The sequence below is a fragment of the Pomacea canaliculata genome, linkage group LG12, assembly GCF_003073045.1.
Source record: "Pomacea canaliculata isolate SZHN2017 linkage group LG12, ASM307304v1, whole genome shotgun sequence".
Classification (NCBI taxonomy): Eukaryota; Metazoa; Mollusca; class Gastropoda; order Architaenioglossa; family Ampullariidae; genus Pomacea; species Pomacea canaliculata.
The window spans coordinates 8,490,410-8,514,546 of NC_037601.1; the positions used below are offsets into that span (position 1 = coordinate 8,490,410).

The 24,137-nt window shown below is 45.8% G+C and overlaps 1 protein-coding gene across 1 annotated transcript; it reads left to right on the forward strand.

Moving 5' to 3' along the window:
• Positions 1-1,439: 1,439 nt before the first annotated feature.
• LOC112553214 (histamine H3 receptor-like) lies at positions 1,440-23,768 on the forward strand. Its single transcript, XM_025220296.1, has 3 exons — positions 1,440-2,114; positions 19,620-21,281; positions 21,485-23,768. Exons 2-3 carry the CDS (start codon positions 20,273-20,275, stop codon positions 22,237-22,239), a joined length of 1,764 nt encoding a protein of 587 aa, XP_025076081.1. The 5' UTR covers positions 1,440-2,114; positions 19,620-20,272; the 3' UTR covers positions 22,240-23,768.
• Positions 23,769-24,137: the final 369 nt, after the last annotated feature.

A 24,137-nucleotide genomic window follows, 5' to 3' on the forward strand; every position in this document is an offset into this window, starting at 1 on the left:
TGCAGGTGGCTGCAGCTGGTGCTGGCGCACCGTCATCAGGACCAAGCTGGCAGGACCACACTCTCGACGACACAAAGACTGCAGAGACAAAGCCATGGAGTAGGCAGGTAGGGTTGCCATGGCAGCTGGCGCCACATCAAAGCAGCAGAAAGCGCGTCTAGTACCCGACAAAAATCCATGCACTTACGTAATACGGACCTTGCCTACCTACACCTGCTCGCTACTATGTCTGTGACTTAGCAACACTTAACTTCTCACATCTTGTCTAGTCTGAGACTGCTGCCACACACACCTGGAACAGGCTCCACACGTCGAGTGAGACAGTTCTCAGTCATTTATATTGGACGATTCTTTGCTGACAACGTATCTCACACTTTCTGAGGATTTGTTTATGTGAATTGTATGTGGTGAAAATACCATATAATAATATATAGTAACATTGCAATAATGCAATTATAATATATAGTAGCATAGTAATAATGCATATTAACATAGAAAATGGTGCTTTTCTGTCCGGTTCTTGATTCCTGCAAAAGTAGTCTATACACGGCTTGGCACTACAGCCTTAACATTGAATAATAATAATAATAATAATAATAATAATAATAATAATAATAATAATAATAATAATAATAATTTGTAAAGCTCATACTCACACTCTTAAGGAGAATGCTGTTAGCGCTTCAGAACAAGAAGGAAACATATAAGGGACAGGAACACAAACAAATAACATATGAACTATAAAAGAATAAACAACCGTACTAAACGAATAATAAAATCAAATACAGAAAACACAAAGAAGAACCAAATAACAAGAACAAGAGCTGAGAGTAACACGATATTGCAAAAGGAAGGGTGTGACAAAGGACTAGCATTATGGGAAAGGTTGTTAGGAGTAATGTTTACAGAAGATGTTTGTTTAGGCACGTTTTAAAGATTCAATAGTGGGTAGGTGGCGGGTATGGAAAGTGAGAGAGTTGCATTGTTTCGCTGCACAATAACTAAAAATCCTGTGTCCATATGTATACCCGTATGTTGCGCAGTATTTAGCAGACTTTGGAGACCTACCCAGCACGCGATCGTCAAGAACCTTACATCACTGGAACCTGAAGACATCCACACTACACAACCTTCAACACCTTGGTGTTGTGGGGTGTTGAGTGAGTGGCACGACAGCACAGACCCTCCCGGTCTTCGGTAGAGAAAGGTTACAATGGTAACAAGTTTTTAATGTATAATGACATTATGTTAATTAACATTGGAATTCTTGATTCGAATAAATCTGGAAAAAAACAAACTGACTCTACCTTTTCCACTCAGAGCAATCCTTCGTCATGCTCTACCTCATGCTATACCTATTATTTATTCGAGGGTGATTTATCTGCCTACTCGTGTTGTTCACAAAGGGATTTAGAGCTTGAGGTTTCTGCGACCTTTGGTGCTGAATGGTCTGTGTGTCGTGGAACGAACGAGACGGAGTTCCGTCAGGTGCCAGGTCTGTGAGGCCGATCACTTTTCATATAATATTTCTAAGGGTATCCGGACATTTTGTCATATGGTTCTCTAGGATGTCTCGACAGAGGCACATTTGCCAAAAAAAATAAAATAAAAAAATGTTCACATAAAATTGCATCATCATCATCATCACGATGGAAAGAGTGTGTATGTGTAGGGTATGGGTGTGTGGGGAGAGAGAAAGAGAGGAAAGTGTGCCCGTGGCGTGTGAGCTGTCTGTAAGAGAGAAGGAGAGAGCGAGAGGCTATTACCCGCCCACCCACGCTATCCAAACAGCGCAGAATCAAATGTCACCACAAGGCGCTTGATTCACTGCCGCCATCCGCTTGTCGCTCAAAGACCACGACTTCTCCCTCGGTGCCACCGCGGCCCCACGCGCAGGTTTCCCCACCCCACCCCTCACCTCACCTCTCAACCTCCTCCTCCCTTCCTCCTCCTCCTCCTGCAGACTCGGGCGCTGAAGTTGGGTGACGCCCACGGCACGAGCACGGCGCGCGCAGTTCCAGTCCTCCAGGCACGTGCTTGCCTTGCTTACAACGCCGCCGCCAAGACGAGGCTGGGGCTCCGCTAACTGATTAGCACTGCGCGCTGGACCAGCGGTAAGTGTGGGCATCTTGTTATTGCTCTTCTCTTTTCTTCCTCCCTTCGTGTGTAATAGCCACCTTTTGCTGGCCTGGTCGCTGTGACACCGTCTTCACAATTCTCTTCTCTTACCTCCACCATCCTTTCCATCTGTCTCTTCCACACTCTGTATCTTCTTTCTCCCTTTTTATCCATCTTTCTCTTTCTCTCTCTCTCCCTTCCCATGCTTTATGCTTTTTTTCCAGCTCAGACGCCAGGATAATTAGACGACATAAAATTTCCATGTAACAGAATATTCCGGGGCTGGCGGAACAGGTTTGTAATCAGTTACGTTTTGTTTGAGGGGCGGCAGGCAGATGGGGGGACCTGTCTAACGATCTCTGACAATGGGCCTGTCAAACAACGCACGCGCCATTTGTTGTTCTTTCGCCTTCAATAGGACTAACAGCTGCAGCTGGCGTCTGCCTGTGGTGTCACGTGATCGTAACGTCCTACGTCATTTCCTTTTTACGTTTTGCCGTTAGGACTCTCGTTACTTGGTAAACACCGTGAGTACGAGTATCATATGTATGCATATTATAACGCTTGTTGGTATGTGTGTACGTGAGCATGTAACAGTTGTATTCAATTTTCTAGTACTACATGTATAGTGTACTTACTGATATGTATATAGTTGCTCCTAGGTGCATGAGTACTCTATATATATATATGATATATTACATACACACATGTGTTTAGTAGGATTTATTGCAGACTAGCTTTTATTACCGCATAGTGACAGTCGTTGGGCACGTGACTTCTGTGTTCGTGGCACTGTGACACCAGTGGACAGAAAGACTATGTCTTCAGCTGCAGCTGTCCAAGACATGTTTCCGGACAACCTGCCGTCTGACAGCTGTCGCCTCTAGAAACAGGAGAGTTCAAAGCGAGTGTTTCGCTCAGGATCATGCTCGCAAATTGCAGCTGTTCATCATTTTTTACATCTGAAAGAATATTTTTAACTGCGTAGCTATTAGACTGCTAATTGCCGTCTGCTTGAAAGATACCGTTTAACGATTCCATAGCGAGGCACGGGTATGTTTACCTGCTACACCTGAGACATTTGCACGCGACTGTTGAGTAGACGGAGCTCTCCGCCCCTTGATTGCGCTCGATGTGTCGAGAAAGAGAAATGGTTTTTCTTACTTCTACTGGGGAAGAGACCAGGCGGGGGTGGGAGGAATAGGAGGATGCCGATGCCTAGATGCATGCACATGGCTCAGATGAAGACGACATCCCGCCTTCTGATCACTTCTCGTTGTTTCTTCCTGGTGTAGTCTTCCTAAAAGTTGTTTCCGATGTGCGTTACATTACAAGGCGAGGGGCGGAATATTTTATACCTTCATTGCTCTTTATAAATGTTGAAAAATCAATAGCTGCGTCTCTCACTTTGGTCATTTCCTCTCAGTCCTCACGACATTTATGGCATTATTCCACTTCGCCTCTCCCTCCGTCTTCAATGTTTGCACGCGCGATTGTGCATAAACTCTCTCACACGCACACACAGACACACACACTCTCTCTCTCTCTCACACACACACACATTTACATGGTAAGCGCGCAGCCTATCAGGTAGATCGCCAATAATCTGACATGAAGTCAATGACCAATGTCCATCGCCTCATCGTGACCTCTCTAAGCTTTTCGTCACGACCTGAGGTGTCATCGAATGACTTACATTAGGTGTGCGCTAGGAATGTTGGGATACAACAAGCTCGGTACAGAGAAACATTAGCTCCAGCTTCAGCAAAGAACAAGGAACAGTTGTCGATGTAGCAGGTTTGTTTGAATTTTTTTAACGAATTTGCTTCGAGGAAATCGCTCTGGATAGGATCTTGTGGCCTAGAAGTCTGGAGGTCTGGCTAATCATTATTTTGCAACATGTGTGAACTCTGACCTGAAGGGGCGTAGGTGTTAAGGTGCTGGCGATCTCAAGGTATACAGACGTATGAAACTGAGCAGATGGTGTGTTTTAATGTTTTTGACCCCTTGAGGCTCTGATTTTGTTTCCCTATGAAGTCAGGTCCAACTGCAGTGTGTCCGATGCCGGCAACCACTACGACGTACTGTGGACGTTACTGAGTACCCGCATGTCAGTCCGTCACGTACACCTATCACGTGCTGCTGTGACGTACAGCCATTCTTCCCTTCACTCCCCCGCTCTTCCAACTCTTTGTAATCGACTCCAAACAAAACACCAATTAGCCTGCTAGTCAAGTAGTCCACCGGGTCCACTATAGTTTGTCCACCTTTCTTCCGTCACGTGGACGGGGCAGAGTGCCAAAGGCTTGACGGTTGGCGGGCAGGCTGGCTGGCTGGCTGCTGAACGCGCTCTGGTGAAGCTTGTGTCGCCAGTGACGTCAGCAAGGTTAGGGTTAGAGTTAGGATGTGACTGACCTTTACAATGACAGACTTATCCTGTCTTTACATTAGTCACAGAGCTTCTCTAGCTTTGCCTTTACAGTCTCTCACCATTTCTCTCCGCTTTCACGTCCAGGAGAACATTTGTATTTATCTACACGTCCAGTAGAATATTGGTATTTATCTACTCTTTCTGGTCTGTGGATAAAGAGCTGTGTCTGCGACAAGTGGGTGCATGGCGTCTGCCTCATCTTCACTAGACCGGGTAGATTTTCTTTACCGTCATTATTATCGCAAATCGTTTCAGCAGTTAACCTACCAACCATAACTTCCCAACATCGCTTTGTTTGCTTTTGTCCATCATCTGCGGGTGACTGCATAAATACAGACGAAATAAAGACTGTATTCCTTTCTCGAGCTTTGACGAGAAATCATTCAATCTAAAGGGCAGACAATCAAGCTCTGACATACCCGGACGTGGACCTTATCAATGTGAGATGATGACGACGATCGGGGGGAGAGGAAGGTGGGGAAGAGAGTTATCAGACTTGAGCTGTTGCTGTCAACTGTTTGACATTTCTCCATCATCCTCCCTCCATCCTTGCAGTTGTACGACGTGGACGCAGCGCAGGGTCACTTCAGGCGTGGTGACCGTTATTCCTTTGTCAAGCTCAGCGACATCTTGTCCCATTGTGGTGCAGGCCTCTGTAGGATGTCCGGTTCCGGCGACTAAGCCTGCAGGCTCTTGAGTCCTCCTCCGACTTGGCCTCGGTAGACGGAAACGCACCACACGCTTGACTGTAGACATTTCACGCTGGTCGAGTCGGGACTGTGCGGTCTGTGGTCGAGTTGGGACTGTGCAGTCTGTGTGACTGTAGTCTGTGTGACTGTGTTCTCGCCGATGTTTGTTGACAACTTTCAGCTTCTCTTGTCACGCGGTACTCAGCGTTTCGGGAGGGGCGCTTTGTTCTGTTAATTTATTTTCCGCGCCGTTAGCTCCACGAGCTCGCACGCTCCGGCATCCTTCTTCATCGATGTGCGCAAGCGCAGAACCAGGTTCCGGGACGCACGTGCGTTGATCGATAAGGTGGAAAAAGTCGAGCCCCCGGTTTCCCTCTTCGTAGATTATGCATTCCACACCCACCTAAATGTGCTTGTCCGAAGGGAAGAGGAGAGGAACGATAAGATTGCACTCTTCTCTACCACGAGATTGGCGGGTTCACTGAGTGCAAAGCTTCTCACTTAAGAGGAGAGAGGGTAAGAACACGAAAAAGAAGACGATGATGACGATGATGACGACACCGATTTTAATGGTGACGGTGATAACGGCGATGATGAAGAGACAGTGAACACGAGAATCTATAGTGAGAAAAAGAAGACAAACGTTGCAGTTCGTGAAGGAGGATTGTATGAACAAATAAGCTTACATACTTGTTTATAAAATACCTAATTACACAATTACGTAGGCACATGCACATGCACACACACACACACACACACACTTCACACGCACACACGCACACACACGCACACACACACACTAGCAATAAACCGTTTTTCCATGTCTCCTCATTGCCGTCTCAGTTAACAGCGTCGACGACCTGTTAGCGACGGCCTGACTTCAGTCGCCGCTATTCTCGTTGCCAGTCGATGCTGAAGTCATCTGTTTCAGGTTTTTAGCACAAGGGTGTGTCGGCACGGTACCAGACGGCGCTGTCAACCCGGCAAACCTGTCTGCAGTCACCGCTGTCTTGTTTTAAACACTCGTTTTACGTTTTCTCATTTTTCTAGCTTCGCCATTTTTTTTCTTGTCGGCAGTTTTTTTTTTTTTTTTTACTAGCTGTCCTTGACAAGAGTTTCTCTTCTCTGACTTTTATTGGCGATGTTCACATAACATACCTACTGTCTTTGACTTCTGCGAAAAAACGGAAATCTGGGTCAAAGGGCGAGTGGGTTGGGCACTTAACTGTCATCTGTTGCTAGTCAAGGGACGTGAGACGCGTGTTTTCTTCAGATTGTGAGGATTTTTTTTTCTCACCCCCAAGGATGCGAAATCACAGCTCCTTCATTATGTTTTTGATCCCTTTTTTGCATTCATAAATAAAAAGACTGTAGATAATGCTGCCACGTCATGTAGTTCGAGCTGCATCCAACATGCAACTCACTCCCAAGAGAGAAAGAAAAGATGGAGACTAGCGACGATATAGGGAGAGTCAAGGGGGAGATGACTCGCATTTACTTCAGCACATTCCCCAGTTGTCGGACGTGTGAAGTGCTGACGAGCGATGAACGTGATGATCAAAAAGGAAGAACAGAGATAGACACACACATACTGTTCCTCCACATACTGTAGATGAAAAACTCTACAGCGGATTTTTTTCCCCACACCCGGACACCCCAAAGGCGGTCATTGCTGTCATCGCACCAAAGAAGAAGAGATGAGAACTGCTGGGAGTGGACAAATGATGACGGTACCCGTCCTGTCCACAACCATTTCACTCAGAGACTGCTGTAGCAAGTTCACACCTAGAAGCACACCCTGTTTTCAGGGATGAAATACTGTGGGAGGATGTCACAGCGATCTCATTGAAACGCTTATTGTAAGCATCGAGAAATTACCAGCAAACTGTTTAGGTACGTTGAACCACTCTGCTACATCCGCTATCAAAAGATGTTTGTTAAGCTTTTTGCGACTGAATGAATTCCTCCTTCCTAATCTCTCCTTCCATTTTTCATGCCTACTGCATGGCACAGGTTCTTTATTTAATCAATGTCGCCCTCATACATGTTTTTGTCGTTAAGTTTGCGCTACCATCGATTAGCTCCCGTCGAGAGTTCTGCCTTTTCTCTGTTCCACATGGTCGACGGCGCTACACGGGGTGGGGCAGGCTCCGGTGTTGGTGGGGCTCTCCACAAGTGGGTAGCAACTCCTGCGCTCTTCATTCTCCGGCGGCGGCGGCGGCGGCAGCGTCGGTGGTGGTGGTCGTCGTCATCGTGGCGATGGCGACGGTGGTGTTGGTGGTGGTGGTGGTGGTGGTGGCAGTGGTGGTGATGAAGAAGGGAGAGTTGGTTGAAGAGGAAGAATTCACGATGCACATGCCTTGGCCCAAATGAGCGCATAGTGTGCAACCGTGGCCTCTGCAGCCAATCAACCCTTCTGCTCCCCTGGGGCTGTTCGCGAGGAATTATGGGTCTCCGCAAGGCCCAGTAGGGTTCTAGAAGCTCTGTCAAAGACGAAGCGTGAGCGCTGTGCACCTGTCACGTTGTCAAAGCAAAAAGAAAGTCACGCGCTGCAGCAGCACGCTTCGCGGAATTAAGAAGAAACGGGACGGAACTGCTAAGGGATGCCAAAGAGAAAGAAAAACCCAACAAAACCCTTTAACTCGTCCTACAGTTATTTTTTCTCTCCAAGCTATTAATACAATTAGTTGAGATTATGGATGATACAAACAAAATGACATCTAATTGATTGTAAGAAGATGTAGGAAGTGTAGAAGTCTGGTAATTAGTCTCACTCCTACTACACAATGTTGTAGCGCTCTTAACCTTTACTTACATACTTATACTTCATCAAAATTATTTTCGTTTTTAGAGTTGAAAGGCAAGGTCCTCTCCACAAGTCTGTGGACCTCCCTTCAGTCCACTCTTTCTCTTCTTGAAATTCCTCTCTTTCTCTCCTTCTTTCTGTCCTTTGCTTCTCTCCTTCCCTATCACATCTCTTCTCTGTCATTTCTGTCTCTTCTGTCTATCCTTTATATCTCTGTCTCTCGCTCTATTTATTCCTTCTCTCAATCTGTCTCTCTTCATCTGTCCTTTCTTTCTTTTTCTCTCTCAGTGTGTTTCTTTTTTCTTTCGGTCTTTTTGTGTCTCCATGTGTACACAAGTAAGCAGAATGCGCTAAAGTGACTCCCTCGCGAAAATTCCAGGTTAAATATTTCTCAAACAATATTTTTAATGCTCTAATAATTCTTCAAATCTCCTGACAGCCGTCTACGAGCCAGAAATAGAAGCTGCTGTTAAATTGGATGTTATTTGACTTGTACAGACAGACACACACGAGGACCAGACACTGGCATAAAAATAACTGCCTCTCATGTGTACACACTGTACATAAAGCTTTCTTTACCTTCATGTCTCCCACAACACTCTGATCACTCCTATTACCTTCCCTTTACTGGAAAATACTTCCTCTGCTGCATGAAAAATTATAATACAGAGATTACATGTCATCTAAAACTGATAATGATGTTAATAATAGTTGTATCCACTATAGCAACGCATGATGATGATGATCTGCTCAGCGCACCAGGTCATCAATTCTGGAATGGAGAAAGCGGGAATGATAAAGTATTCGGGAAAGTTCATAGAGGTTTATGGCAGAATAAACACACTTATGTGTGTACGTGTATGTGTGTGCGTGAGTGTGTACGTGTATGTGTGTGCGCATATAAAGTAGTTCACAAGAACGGGAAATTCTTTTGGAGTATCAGGCCATAAAATGTTTAAATTTTAAATATAAATGAATGAGGTTTTATCATATATATATATAGAGTAGATGTTGAGAAAGAAGATGCCCTCAGTACTTAAATAGTAAAAAGGGTTCTCTTTTCTTGAAGTGTTTGTTTCCCCTTTATATGCTGGGTTTTTTTTTTCTCCCTCTCATTCTTCCATCTCACTCTCTCCTGTAATCTCTCTATTTTTTTCTATACGTTCTTTTATACGTTCTATACGCATCTATGAATCTTTGTGTTTTATCTCTACCCTCTTCTCTTCTCTCCTCTCTAAGATTTGTTTAGCATTTTCTCTCTCTCTCTCTCACTCACTCCTCTTTTAATCCCCTAATCTCTGTATGTTGATCTCTCATACCCACCATCCACCTTCCTCTCCCTTTTTTATTCTCCTGTCTCTGCATCCTGTCACTTTTGATCTTTCTCCCCTTCTGTCTCTCTTAAACTTTTCTCATTAATCAACTGGTCTGTCTCTTTTGATCTCTCTTATCCTCTCTCTCCTCGTTCACCTCGCTCACACCTTCCTCTCTCTCACACCCTCTCACCTCCTTTTTTACACTCCCCTCTCTTTCATCCCATCTTCCCCCCACTACTCCTCCTCCTCCTTCTGGAGACGCTTTCTCGACCTCAGCTGCCTGGCCGGCTGGCCGGTCGGCTTGGAAATAATGCTGTGCAGCAAGTGTATCGACAGGCCTGCTGCTGAGACGGGTGAAAAAATTTGTCGCATCCCACGCCGTCGCCAGCTTTAAACAGGGACAAGGATTTGGTTGGGAGGAGGGGAGGAGAGAAAGGATAAAACATCTAAGGGGCTTAAAAACAGAAATCGTGATGCAAAGATGGATGGAGAGGTGATGGCGCTGATGAACACAAGGTCCTTTCTTGGCTCTCTGGTGGTTTTCTTGCTCTGCGACATTTAAAAAGTCACGCTTCCTGTCTGACCACCATGAACACCAGACGGTGCTGGACTAATACAGAAAACCTAACAGCGAGCGGCATACACTGGAGGAACATCGTAGGAGCAGGGTTCAAAGGTCATGCCAAGCCTTCTGCCTGCGTGACGGCGTTATTGCCAGAGTAATTCTTGACCATTTAATCCAGAGGCACCTGCAACATTTGAAGCTTCATGCACCTACTTAAATATTTAAATACTCACTTAATGTATGAGTAATGGGGAGATAAATGGATTGATACTCCCTACCTCTAGTGACATCTTGGAATTGTGCAAGAAGACCTCAACACTCACAGAAATACATTAATGAATTCAGGGTTATAGGTTTCCATTCGTCCTCACCTACAAGGTTCAGAAAATTTTGCTAGAGTATAGCGCTTTGTAATACGATAATTATAGTGCTCCTTAAGAGTGAAAGAAAAAAAAAAGGAAAGAAGCTATCTTAAATGTGGAAATAATTTCCGTCATCATTCATCCACAAAGATCTTGAACCGACAATCTTCTCCATCATGATGATCATCATCATCCTCATCGCTACTGACATTATGCCATCCTCCACCTCGCTTTCCTGGAGACCATCCAGTTCATGCAAGTGCACGTAAGATGTTCACCGAGCTAAAAATATCCAGTCTTAAGAAGCATTGTGCAAGGCTGGATGGGCGGATGAAAATCAGGGGTCAGACATCTTGGCGAGTGTCGTGGCAACAGCCAGCATACAAACGACGTGGAGAAAGGGGTCATCATACCTGTCAGGCCGCCGGCGCTCTCTGGTGTTACAGAGATCATCAAACTGATTGCCCCCAACCTGGACAGGGGGACAGAAATAGTTGGCGGCTGTGTGGCTCCATCGATCGGCTTTTAAGGCTACCTTCGACTATTACGCAGGCGCGCACACAAACACACATACATGCACACCTCAACTTAACCATCCTAAGCTCACGTTTCTCTACAGAATACAATGATATTTTCCTTTATTATGAAACGGAGGATGAGGAGGTTATATGTCTACGTGGGAGTTGTTTGCTTGAAGGAATTGCTAACTGCATTAACGGATATATCCTCAGATGTACATCAGTAGAGGTGTGTCTGTGGTGTAGTAGTAGTAAAAAGAGAATAAAATGTGACATAAAATGTGCACAGAGTTACCTGTGGACATAGAAGTTCGGCTTGTGGTTATATTTGCTGCTTTTAGGAAATTGCAATTCCCCTCCGCCACATCTGAAGCCTGTGATATAACTTTTTGTAGCCTCGTCTGACGCCATTTTATTGGGGGGAGGAACAAACCCTATCTTCCTGCTCACCTGTTCTCTCCCACGCATGCTCCTCCCTCTGCCGCTGGCATGTGAACAAATGAAACTCCGTCCTGACAAACTGCACTTATTGCTTGTGGAACTTTCTTACCGTGTAATAAACTACATTTATTACAGCCATGCATGACTACAATTTCTAGGCAAATTTGTACCAAAAGGCGTAAATTTTTATTTAAAAAAAATTAAACTCAAAATATTCAGTTCCATCCTTAGTGAAATTTTTTTACACAATTGCTATGTGTGTGTAGTGGGCGTGCCAGCTCGTGTGTGTGTGTGTGATGTCCACTAGTGGACGCTCAGACCATTTAGTGTCCCAGGGTTCGCCTTACTTTCCAAGCTGCAGGGCGTCTGGGGTCAAAGGACTCTTTAGTCTCCCAATCGGATTGGCCGGTCAGCACGAATGGCGACACTGAGCCATCCAAGCAGAAATGATTTTCCACGAGAAGTTAACCGTCTCAAGCTGCCAACCGCCGGCCGGCTTAAAATAGCAACAGTCGAGAACCGCGAGAAGGTGCAGTGACGTTAATAACGTGGTGCCGACCGGAAATTGGGCAGAAGGCACAGAGAGTGATTGCCCCTGGTATTAAGCTGCACGAGTTGCTGTTCCTTCGTGGACGTGTTGCCGGTGCAAGGCGAGGTGTTGAGCTCACTGACCGGTAGCGTGAGGTCCGTTCCGATGATGTCCCCCTCCCTTGTGTAACTAGCCCCACCCAGCAGGCACCTGAGCATCTATGGGGGGAGCACGTGTGAATTGAGTCACCTGCTTGTTCTCTGATGGCAGTATCGCCTTTGTGACTGTTATTAATCGTTTATAGACATTGTCCGCGACTGTACGAGCGTCGTCTTTGAGAGACTGAGTGAAGGAAGGAGATTGTTTGAAGAAGTGCATTGAACTGGTTATTTGATGTTTCAACAATCCTTTCAATTTAGAGACTTTAGGGTAAAATACAGGTTTTACACTGGAATAAAATAAATAAAAATAAACAGAAAATCATAAAAAATAAAAAAATACATAAATAATAAAAAAGGAAAAATAATAAAACAATAAAATAAAAAATACTTAAATAATAAATAAATAAAATAAATAAAAATACAGAAAAGTCTTTCATTGGCTTACACATATAATCCGGCACGTATGTACCCACAAACGCTCCCGTAAGCACAAAGGGATCAAGGGAGCATATAGTCAGAGAATGTTGTCACGGTTTGGTATTATTATTTGATATCGGTGTTAATCTACAAAAACTCTTTATTGATCAAGCATAATTTTTGAATTCATTCTTCGTATGGAGTTATTGATCAGTTACTTTGTTCTTAAATGTAACAGTCTGTCCTCCACCTCACACACAAACCAAAAAAAAAAAAAAAAAAGAAAAAAAAAGAAAAAGAATGTCTTGGATGTACAGGAAAGTACTGAGCAGCATGTCTTTTTGGTTTTTACCCTGTTCGGCATGTCTCGAAACTTCTCGGTTTCTCGTAGTTCTAATTTAAAGGCTTCTCTGTCGTCAGACCAGTCCACAATCACGTGACTTCTCGTATGAGAAGCTTGAGTCACGTGTGGTTTGGTGTTTCTGGGCAGGTTGTTGTTTTTTTTTTCACCACCGGCTTGATGAGGGCAGTGATCGTTAGAAGGGAGACAACCCGCATCTTGTTAGTGTTCTTGCGAGACCTGCGCCGGCAGCTGTTGCTTCTCCTTCCCCTCCTCACCCCACTCCCCACCACACCCACCCTGTCGCCAGGCTTCATTAAAAGCCAGAATGGCCTTGAGACACAAACATAACAGCTGTGGAGCTGCAAGCAGCGGCATGTTCTTACTTTCCCTCACCCCACACCTTCTCCCCCACTCTTCTTCGTGATTGCGACTTCAAGGCTCCTCCATGATGATTATTTCTGCGCTAACTGGCCTCGCAGCAGCAGCTGTTTGCATCCTCTGCTGGACCTCCGGGACTCCAGCCTGAATCTTGCATCACGAACTCACCTTCTCGTACCGCGCCTCTGCCCTTACCTTGCCGCCGTGTGTTCCGCCGCAGGGAGTCCAGATGTCACCCAGGGGCTAACCACAGTTCATGAGAGACCGTGCATCAGCTTCTCCCTCTCTCTGGTCCAAACATGTTCAGCACTGGAAGCTCCACAAGTTCTAGAACTGATGGCCTTCTGGTCTGACAATGACGATCTGAAGTTGATGACCTGACAACGGGACTTGATGGACTGACAAGTCCAAGATGGTGGCCTCTTCTGTCAGACTGTTCTGAAATCGAACCCTGCGGCAAGTAGTAAAACATAACACCATTTTCTTGGTAAGTTTTGAATAAAACTTGAATATTAGTTCTTTTTCTTTTGCCGTACCGGCTACACGGAATTTATCAATAACTCTTAATAATGTTCGAACCGCTAGCTCTTTCGTTCAACTCTACACTCATCTTTTCCGAAAGATCATTGATCAGGACTAATTAACCCTGAAAACCATATTGTGCTAATAATAGTATATGTGTGGTGTGAGAGAGAGAGTGTGTGTGTTTTGGTATGGCGTATGTTATGCTGTAATAGATCTTTATTTTTCGTTATGTTGGTTGTTACTATCTGTAAATATTGTATGCTGTATTCTGCAGGCATTTGGCAAATTTTACCTTTGAATACCGTTTGGCCGTTATCTTTGTTTTATTAATGCACAGCGAACTGAAAATGTTTAAGGAAATTCCGATAAGGAAAAAAAATATTTTTATTATCATCATGAAACATTGAAATTCTATCTTTCATGGAGGGGACATGGCATGTAAGAAAGATTCGTCTTGTGACAGGTCCACGTGCATGTTGCAGCTATTTCTGACTAAGAAGAAGAAAACCTTCTTGAATTAGAAAACCACGTGACTCTGGCTTTCCAGGCGTAGTTTGAAATAACAAACTGTAGGCCTTAGCTGAATGCATAATTTGTAATAGATAGGAAATATTGTCACCTGCTTCCCCTGGCTTAGAACAATGTTGTCTTAATATTATTCCGCGTAGTCCCCCGGGCAGCCACATTTGTCATTGTCATTGCTGATATAAATTTAATTAGTAATTATGGATCTTTTTATAGCCTGTCTCTGCGTGCTCTGTGCTCTTCACAAAAAAGGAAGGAAAGAGTTCTCTCTCTCTCTGGAATGCGCTCGGGACCACACACGCACACAGAGAAACACACGCACACACAAGCACACATGGATAAACGCAGACGCACACACACATGCTCATATAGAAACTTGCTTACATACACAGTACATGTATAACCACCACAAATGGCACAAAAAACCACCATGTCATAAATAACAGAGTTATCCTCGCTACTTCTAGAGAACTCTCCATCAGTAAAGGGCAGAAGCACAGATTTAAATGCTTTCCCATAATTTAAAAAATTACAATAAAAGACATTTGTCATCATTATATAAGAAAATGCTAATAAACCATAGATTTGCACGAATGAAGGGCTTTACTAATTCACATACCTTTTTACTACCTTCGTCACTGCCTGATGGCAAATTCTATTTATAGCCATGGTGAGTTTTTGTGGATGAAAGCAGAATATGAAGCATGAATGTTAAAATACTTTAGACCCACGACTAAATCCTCACATCGCCTTGAATATACTTTGAGACATTGCCTTAAATTTTTATCTTTGTATATGAAACAGTTACTCATTAATTAATTCATGTGTCATTATTGTGTTTGTCTGTCTGTTTGTTTCTCTGGTTGTATCTATATGTTGATAATCAGAAATAAGATGGAGTTTAAAACCTGTTACATTTTACTCGACACAAACAAGCAAAGATACTGTGGGGGAGACGATGTTCTGCCGCGATATCCATCATTTCTTTCTTTTTTTTCTTTTTTCTAACGGAAACGCAGAAATTGTCGTTGTAGGACTCCGTTACCTGTGTGTGTGTGTGTGTTTGCTTGTGCTCCAATACCAAACAAAACAGCTTCCAGGATTTTACATTTCTACCTGGCGAGCACCTCAGACTGGGTATACTGTTACTTGTTGTCGATTAATACTGACTGACAGCCTCAACATTGTCGAGTGACAATGGATCTCACTTTAATTTTGTAGATCAAGGGCTTCAGCTGAAAGCTGATATCGCAGATTGAATAGCTCGTCCATCACTGGGGGATAATGGACAGTGCCAAGACAAGCTAGGGAGGATTTCAAACTGACATGAAACGAAGGGTTGTTTTCAAAGACTGAACTACAAAGTGAGGAATTATGTCCAGACCTTTGGGGGAGCCGTAGAATGTGATATACAGCTTGGAGCTGACCAATGTCTGCGCATTCACACACATCCTAATCGAAATGAATGACTCTCTCCTCCCCTACTCCCCCCACAATAATGCTTCCTTGTGTGCATTTTTTTTCCAACGAATAAAATGAGAAATAAAAAGAAAAGAGGTGCGGGGAAAAAAGAAGCAGAACACAAATGCAAATAAAAAAAAACTAACAGAAAGTCGATTTCGCAGTGGGGGATGGGGATATGGGGAAGCACGGGGAGTAAAGGACAGGGGGTGAGTATGGGAGGTGTGTGAGGAGGGTCGTTGCTACGTGACGCCGCAGGTGATTACTGCTGTTGTTGCTTGTTCCTCTTGTTGCCCTATTCCTATATTCTAGACTTCAATGTAGGTACTATATTGGTTTGGCTTTCCTTTATTCATTACTTGAAGGAACTTATATATATTTTTTAATGTTGCTTTTTTATTTTAAAAACCTGATTTTTGTATGGTTTGCCATCACCTTTACAGTTCGAAGAAAAGTCCTTTGGCGTGGAAGAAAGCTGAAGACGTCTCTCTCTCTGTCTCTCTCTCACACACACATTGTCGGGATGCCATGTGACCAGCATCCTTTCAACCACTCAATAACTAGCCAGCACCGAACAAGAGTAAGATTTTACTCCATCTAACCTCTCCCTGACAAACCCTAGACATATTTCACAGGTAAGAATGAGAGAAGGGAAACCATCTCTCACCGTCTGTCCAAGTATGATCAAACCACTTGTATTTCTGGACTGATGGCAGACGATGTTTTTCCCAGTTAACTACTAAAACGAGGCTGGTGTGTACAAAGCTTCCGGTATAGTCCCATTCATTGTTTAGGTTCGCCGAGACTAACAGCGGAGCACTTCGCAAGAGGCCAAGCGTTGGTCTCGACAGACAGCAGTCCATCAATACACATCCTTTATACAGACAGACAGCAGTCCACCCATACACCTCCATGGTCAAACGCTGCCCACGTCCGTCACACGTACAGACATGCGCTCTTCACGCTGGACTCTCTCTGTCCACTGAAGACCGTCTGCTCTACGCAATCTTCTCTATCAGCCAGCACACAAGCCCCTTTCAATTATTTAAGTGGTTCCAGCTGTGGACAGGCCGACAATATCAGTCTAGACTTTATTTGAGGGAGGTTTCCCTGTTACCACCTGATAAGAAGGCTACAGAAGAACATAAACTGCGACTGTAATACTAGTTCTCCGTTTGTAATCATTGAAACTGTCACTAACAACACCTGGGACGTCACGGAATGGCGACTTTCCTCCCTCACCTACCCTATCCTCTTCCCCTCCTCCACCAGTGCCCAAGATCCCCATCCCCACGTTGTGAAATCACCTTTAGGTGGAAGCACTTGCCCCCCCCCCCCAAAAAAAAAAAAAAACAACAACAAACAAACAAAAAACCCAACACACCAGCTGCAGTATGACGTATAGTCCCTCTCACACGTATTACATATCTATACACATCGATATCATCACTCAAAACAGGAAATGAAAGAGATAATTATGACAATTAAAAGGTCGACATCAAGCAGGCTCCATGATGAGAGCAGGCAGCATGGGGATCAGCACTGATGCACGTGTTGTCTTCATGAGTTGATTGCATACGTGGAGTACAGCTGTGAGTAATGAGTGCAGATAATAATTATGTAGTTGTAGCCCTAAGAGCTCTAAGCTTCCGTCTGTGCGTCTAAGAGCTTTAAGTTGACTACTTTTCTGTGTCTATCAGAGACTTGTCTACACACATTTCTGGTGTCTAGGAACTCTGATTTCAAATTTCTGTCGGAGTTGGTGCGAGGTGGTGATTCGATATTTTTATTTCAAAAAATTTCCAGAAAAGCTGCCGAGTTGTTTAACCTTTAAGCTTGCGACTATGGAGACGGTTTGTACACAAGTCGTTAGGGATGTGGCCTCATTAGAGCCACTAGCCCTGCTGACAGATGACCCAGCGCACAGAACGCAGTCTGTCAAGGGAGACAATCACTGTACGTCACGTCGCTGGCGGCGAGAGCGAGTGTATGACCTCCCTTTAAATTTCCTTCCAGAAGCGCTACGCGGCGCTGGTGATTATTGAGATCCGCGACGCGTAGGGAAGACGTGTGCAGCAAGGGGATCGGCGCGCCTGGAGGCCAACCCCTGGTGAGAAAGCTGAATGTAAATATTATTAGCAGGTCTTAATGACCCAGCGGTCAATAATCTTTGTTGACTCACAACCTCACGACCCTTGGCCTTGGCATCAATAGTTGTACACTAGTCGAGTTCATGACCCTAGACCAGGGGTGGGCAATTAATTTTCCCAAGGGGCCGGATGAGAAACTGGGATGGTTCTAGAGGGCCGGACTAATATAGTTAACTCCGTTTTACCCAATACTGTATATATAGTATATTTACTGGTGGGCGGGCCAGCGGGCAGGCCGGTCAGAGACAGGAGGCGGGCCGGATCCGGCCCGCGGGCCGGCGTTTGCCCAGGTCTGCCCTAGACACTGATACCCACAGCTGCCATACTTACACTTCAGTCTCAGTTACCCCAAGAAGTGGTGGAAAATCTGAGAATGCGATCATAACAGTATCACGACCGCACTTCTGTGGATTTTTTTGGATAGTTCCAGAGACTGGGAAGTGAATCCACCCTGCATCAACCACCTCAACCAGCTGCCAGAGACAACCGCGAGTTTTGACACAAACATGCCTCAGCCCCTTGGATCGATCGCGACGTCGGACACAGATATGTCCAGGGGTAGTTTGGCGCCCGCCCCTGTGTCGGAGTAACTATATGTTTATCCCACCGGACACTGGTTGTCATGGCGACACTGACTACCCCGCAACGGAGGCAAGCAATTATGCCGCGCCTTGTCCTCGTGTCTCTAGGATAGGGTAGGCCTGACGACGTGGTGTAGGGAGGGTACTGTTGTGGACGTGGGATGGGGGAGGAGCGCCGTAAGGAGGGCGCTAAAGAGAAGGGTTGGCCGAGTGGTTGGCTGGGTGAGTGGTTGAAGAGAAGGGTTGGCCGAGTGGATGAGGAGAAAAGCTGACCGAGTGGTTAAGGATTGGCCGAGTGGTTGGCCGACCGAGTGGTTGGCTAGCCGAGTCTAGAGTTTGACCGAGTGGTTATTGTTGAACAAAGCTCGGCTAGACAGTTTGTACATTATATACATACTACATACCTACGTCCTTCGCTCGCATGTTCTCTCGTTCAATACAGCTGCTCTATTGATGTGAAACATATTTTGATCACGTAAATCTGATTAACCACGTGTCTGACGTGTGTATATCTGTTTATTTATATATAGTGTGTTTCGCATAATACATTTATTCCTGGTCTCGGTAAATAACATTTCCCCCGACTCTCCACCCCAGACATCTACCATAGATAAATAATTCCTGTGTATGTAGATGTTTTGGGCTTAGCTATGATGGATCTTTACCTTCTTTTGTCCAGAGAATCGACCGCCTTTACCGCCTTTCACTCCGTGCGGTCAAACGAAACAGTTCGAAAAAAAAAAAAAAAGCGGACGCAATCCTCTGGTGAATGATTGATCTGTCGGCATCTTGAATGAAAACGCCACAGTTGCCATCAGAGTTCTCTGGCGAACAGATTGAATTTTGTCTGAAAAGACATTAAACTCCTATTGCAAGAAGCTTCCTTCTGTATCGTCTTGAAGACGAGCATGTGAGAGTCGAACCTTCGCACAGTCTAGAGTGGGAAACGCTAGTCACGATCAGAAGCGGGAATAAACTGAAGCCAGCAAGCTGGGTGTCGCTGGTGTACAATGGTCGTGTCGACCCTCCCACCGACATCGGTTTGTAACGTCATCAATGGGAGATAACTCTTAGCGCCGGGATTTTGCGTTTTCAAACAATAAAAGCCGTTATTAATGCGACACGACGTGACTTACAAACGTGTTGTGTGAAGTATACAGTAACTGATGCTTTTGTTTGGGAAGTACTCTAGGGATTTGATGTCAGATTACGTTGGATTAATGTTGTTGTTGTTGTTGTTGTTGTTGTTGTTGTTTTCTATACCACTGGAAACTATCACTCATTTTCTATCCTATTCTTTCAGTGTAAAACGACAAGTTTTGTCAGCACGTGCCAGCATGTGTACCTCTGAAAGACTGGACTGCCAGGACACAGCGTTGAACTGCAAACGAAAATGAGATCCTCCACAATTATTGCAGGATATCTTCTATTCATTGATTTCGTCTCTGGAAAACTATTCACACCAGAGTGGAATCTGTTTCAAATTTTGCTTGCTTAGTTTTTAGGGTGATCCTATTCGAAAAATTTACATGAGATGGAGGCATCCAGTCCTTGCCCGCATCGACTGACTCTCAGCTACCTCAATGATTTCGCTTTTCTGGTGTTGAGAGACTGAATAAAATCTCTGAATGAAATAACGGAGGAAATATTTTAATTTCAAATACACTAGCCCCGGGATAATGCAGTAAAATTAATTATTTAGAGTTTCAAATCAAACTTTTGGTTATTGGGCCTTTATCTCATAAATAAGGTAAATAAGACAACTGACAAGTTGGATGATAGAAAGAATATGATTTTTAAGCCTTACAAAGTTAAAGTCAGTCATAAATAAATAAAAACTCATCCATCTGATTACATGTTTGAAAACAGCTGTAGGAAACACATTGTAGAAGGGAGGACTTGATCCCGCGCTTCTGAGGTGAGGGAGGGGGACGTAGACGATGTGCACGTGTCTGGATGAGAACAAGTAGTGCGTTGGGCCACACACACTCTGGCAAGCCAAGACTCGAAAGTTTCCATGGCAACAGTCTCGCAAACAGATCGCGCAGAAAGTATCATGGCTGCCTGCAGGGCACATCCACCCCTCTGGACAGGAACGACCATTTGACCTCTTCTGACCTTGATGACGTCACCATGCCGCAAGCGCCTCATGGGCTTTACGTCAATCTGACGTCGTCCAGCCGTCCCAGCGGCTTCTTCGCGGTCTGGGCGGCCACGGTTCCCATGGTGACCGTCTCTGTGGTGACGTTGGCCGCCAACGGCACGGTGTTGCTGATGTTCGTGCTGCGGCCCAGCCTGCGGCGAGGCAAGAACGCCTACATCGCCTCCCTGGCTCTGGCCGACTTTCTCATCGGGTGCTACATGCCCCTCCTGGCCCTGGAGGAGGTGGGGCTGGTGGCCATGGGGAGGGGTTGCGAGTGCCGGATGTACGTCACGGGCCAGCAGGCGCTGGTCTACGTCTCGCTGCTCAGCATCCTGCTCATCACGTTGGACAGGTGCTGGTCCTTGCGGGCGCCCTTCTCCTACCGCGCGCACCACACGCGCCGCCTGGCGGCCTCTCTCGTCAGCGCCGTCTGGACGGTCAGCGTCGTCATCTACGCCCTCCCCATCTTTCTCTGGAACACCAGCCGAGACGAAGATAACAACCACGACGATCACCACCACAGCCACGGCCACGACATCGCAGAGGAATGCGGCGTGCCGTACGCGGACAGCCTGGGAGTGGTGGCAGTGATGAGTGGCTTGCTGTACCTACTTCCACTGGCCGCCATGTGGGCCGTCAACTGCGCCCTCTACACGGCTGTTCGCCAGCGCCGCAGCGTGGAAGTGCGGCGTTCTGTGTCCGTCACCGACACCTTCTTTGTCACCGTCCGCAACTGCAGCGCCACCAAAGCCATCATGGTCAACGACAACAAGCCAACCATACAGATCACAGAGGCGCCATCCATCGCCTCTCCGCCCTCAGGTCAGTCGTTCTGTCTCTTCAACAGCACAGCACCCTGAGTACAGCGGAGCACGAATAGAGAGAAAGAAAGAAAATATACTATTAATTAATATCCCATAATACAAACTTTTTACTTTCTATTTGAAGTTTTCTAGGAACTGACTTAGCATATGTTAATAGCGTGTGTATAAAAAATGACACAACTTGCCCTTTGTGCTTTGCAGGAGAGCATCCAGGTGCCATGTTGCCGTTGCTCCCGATGGGCAGCACTCGCAGTCTCGCCAGCTCCCACAGCATGACCAGCAGTCACAGCGGCAACGACCTGACCCTATGCCCTGGCTCAGCCGGCCGCACGGGCCGACGTCACAGCTGTGCTGTCACCAGCCTGTCCCCGCAGCTGCACACGGGCAGCCCCATTAGCCAGCGTCGCATCTCGCTCCCCGACAGTCTGCTGCGCGGCCACTTCTCTCCTGCCTGCAGCACCACCGACTGCCGACACGTGGGCCGCAAGTGGTCGGCCAGCACGGCGTCCGGCATGGTGGGGTCTGGCGCTCTGGGGGCGTCCAGCGGGGTGCTGGGCAGCGGCGGAGTGTACGACGGGGGTCATCTCCCGGGCAACGACCTGGTGCGCGAGGTGCTGGTGAAGCAGGACCGCCGGGTAGCGTGCTGTCTGGGGCTGTTGCTCACCACGTGCACCTTGTGTTGGCTGCCGGAAGCCTTCCTGTCGCTGCTGCACGCGCATTGTCCCACGTGCCTCCCTCGCGCCGCACACGCCATGGCGCGCTGGCTGCTGCTGGCCAACTCCGCCGTCAACCCCTTCCTGTACGGACTCCTGCACGCGCAGTTCCGCAACGTCGCGCGCCAGTGGTTCCTGATCGGCCCCATCAAGCGCTACCGCTTCCGCGACACCAACCGCTACCTGGGTGTCAACAAGCCCACCGCGGACCACTACAGCGAAGCGGAAGGAAGCGATGACTAGCGGAAGTGACGTCTACCGGAAGCTTGAAGACCTTTCGCGCAAGCTCTGAGAAGCACCATTCGTGTGATGGTTGAAGGAAGGACGGACAGACACATGCTGTTTCTGTGTTTCATCAGTCACGGACTGTGTCATCCACCCGTGTTATTCTAGACTGTCAACCTGTTGGTGATGGCAGTGGGTCAGTCTGTGACATGTAACTCTGAGCACGTGAGATAGAGGGCGCTCAGAGAATATTGTGACAATCTTTCCTTCATTGCTGACCCTCGTTCTGTGACACTACAAACGCAAGAGTTGAAGCCAGGCAGCAGCTACGACTTAGGAGTCTCCAATGTCTCCTGCGGTTCGAATCGAAGAACACAGATTTGTTTCAACACAATTTGTGAAAATTCTTAATTAATAAAAAATAATGTATTTTGTTCTAGAACCTACTGAGGTTAAGTAGACTGGACTATCACATGAAGTGCGTGGAACTTTTGAATAAAAAAAAGGCGAGTGAGAATCTTGATACTCATCTTTCTCTTAATTACTCTTCTGGGAAAATGCCAGACTGAAAACATTCCGGTTTAAAGTGTTGAAGCTACATTATTAAAGGTCAAGAGGTTTGCGGAGGTAGAAACTCTCGTCTGATGGTTGATAGGATGAGAAAAAAAGGCTTGCTCGAGCTGTTGACCATCTGTCTGTCTCTGAGGTTGAAGGCAGTACAAAAAATGTCTTGGGTCCGCGTCAGCTGGTAGCAGCTCATAGAGCGAGTACCTGCCACGAACCAAGAACAAGAATATTATGAAGAGCGGGGGGAACCATACCATGTGTACTCGTCATGGATCTCTGAGACTGTTTACTTCTTGACCTCTGCGTGTCTTCTACACAGACTTCAAGAATCTTCACGAGCTCCCAACCCCTTCTATCCTCTCTCTGATGAAGTACTGGTGCTCTTCTCAGCCTGAAACAGGAACCTGGTTGTGACATCATCAGTGTACAACACCGCCATCAAGCCCCGACCTCATGACTGCGCTGTTGGTTTTCAGTCGGGAAACCTCATTGTCAGGCCGACGATTTCAAAATATGAGAAATTTGTCGTGTTTTAATTCATTGTTTGTTTATTGTTGTTGCGTGGATAACAGCTGGCAAGTAGCCACAAACAATTCTCACCACAAAACTTAAGGATGCCCAAATAAAATGTTTCCAATGTAAGGATGCCTTCAAGCTTCAGTGTGGGACTGACCAATCGTCACCAGTAACAACGTGTCGGTCACGTTGCGAACAGCACGTGTCACGTTGCTGTCTCGCCGTCTATGCGCTTGCCAGTCACGTGACCACCGTGCCACATGTCTTCACCGTCGGATGTTGTGTTCAGTGACGCTTGCCAGTCACGTGACCCTGTGTCGCTAGTGGTTTGTGGTTTATGTGCCGTCCTTGCCCTCTTCATTGTCATTTCGCACGTTTCCCATGTCAGCTCCTCGTTTAACGACCCACCCGAAAACATGTGATGTAAACAGTCATTAAACATCATCGCAAATAACCTTGTTGCATCAGATACTTGATTTGTACCTGTGGACCTTAGGTATGACGATGAAAATCCTGTGTATAAGGTTGTTGTCATTTTTGGTATGTGTTACAATATATATATAAAGAAAAAGATCAAATGAACTAAACAAATCTTTCACTTTATTAACCTTCTTTAAAAATCATTGTTGCTTTCCTGCACGGGAGACAACAAAGAGAATTTCAATCTATTGGTATCTCATGGTCAGTAGTTGGTTGGTATAATTTGTAAGGTGATTCCACCTAGTGAAAGAACTTTGGAAAATAGCTGGTCGGAGCTATTTTCTTTTTTTTTCTTTCTTTCTTTTTTTTTTTTTTTTTTTTTTTTTTTTTTGTAGCATGTGCCATCTTCATCT

Coding starts and splice junctions, on each gene's coding strand:
- LOC112553214 (XM_025220296.1), top strand. CDS start 20,273: ATGAGAACAAGTAGTGCGTTGGGCCACACACACTCTGGCAAGCCAAGA. Junction 21,282..21,484: donor CATCGCCTCTCCGCCCTCAG/GTCAGTCGTTCT, acceptor TGTGCTTTGCAG/GAGAGCATCCAGGTGCCATG.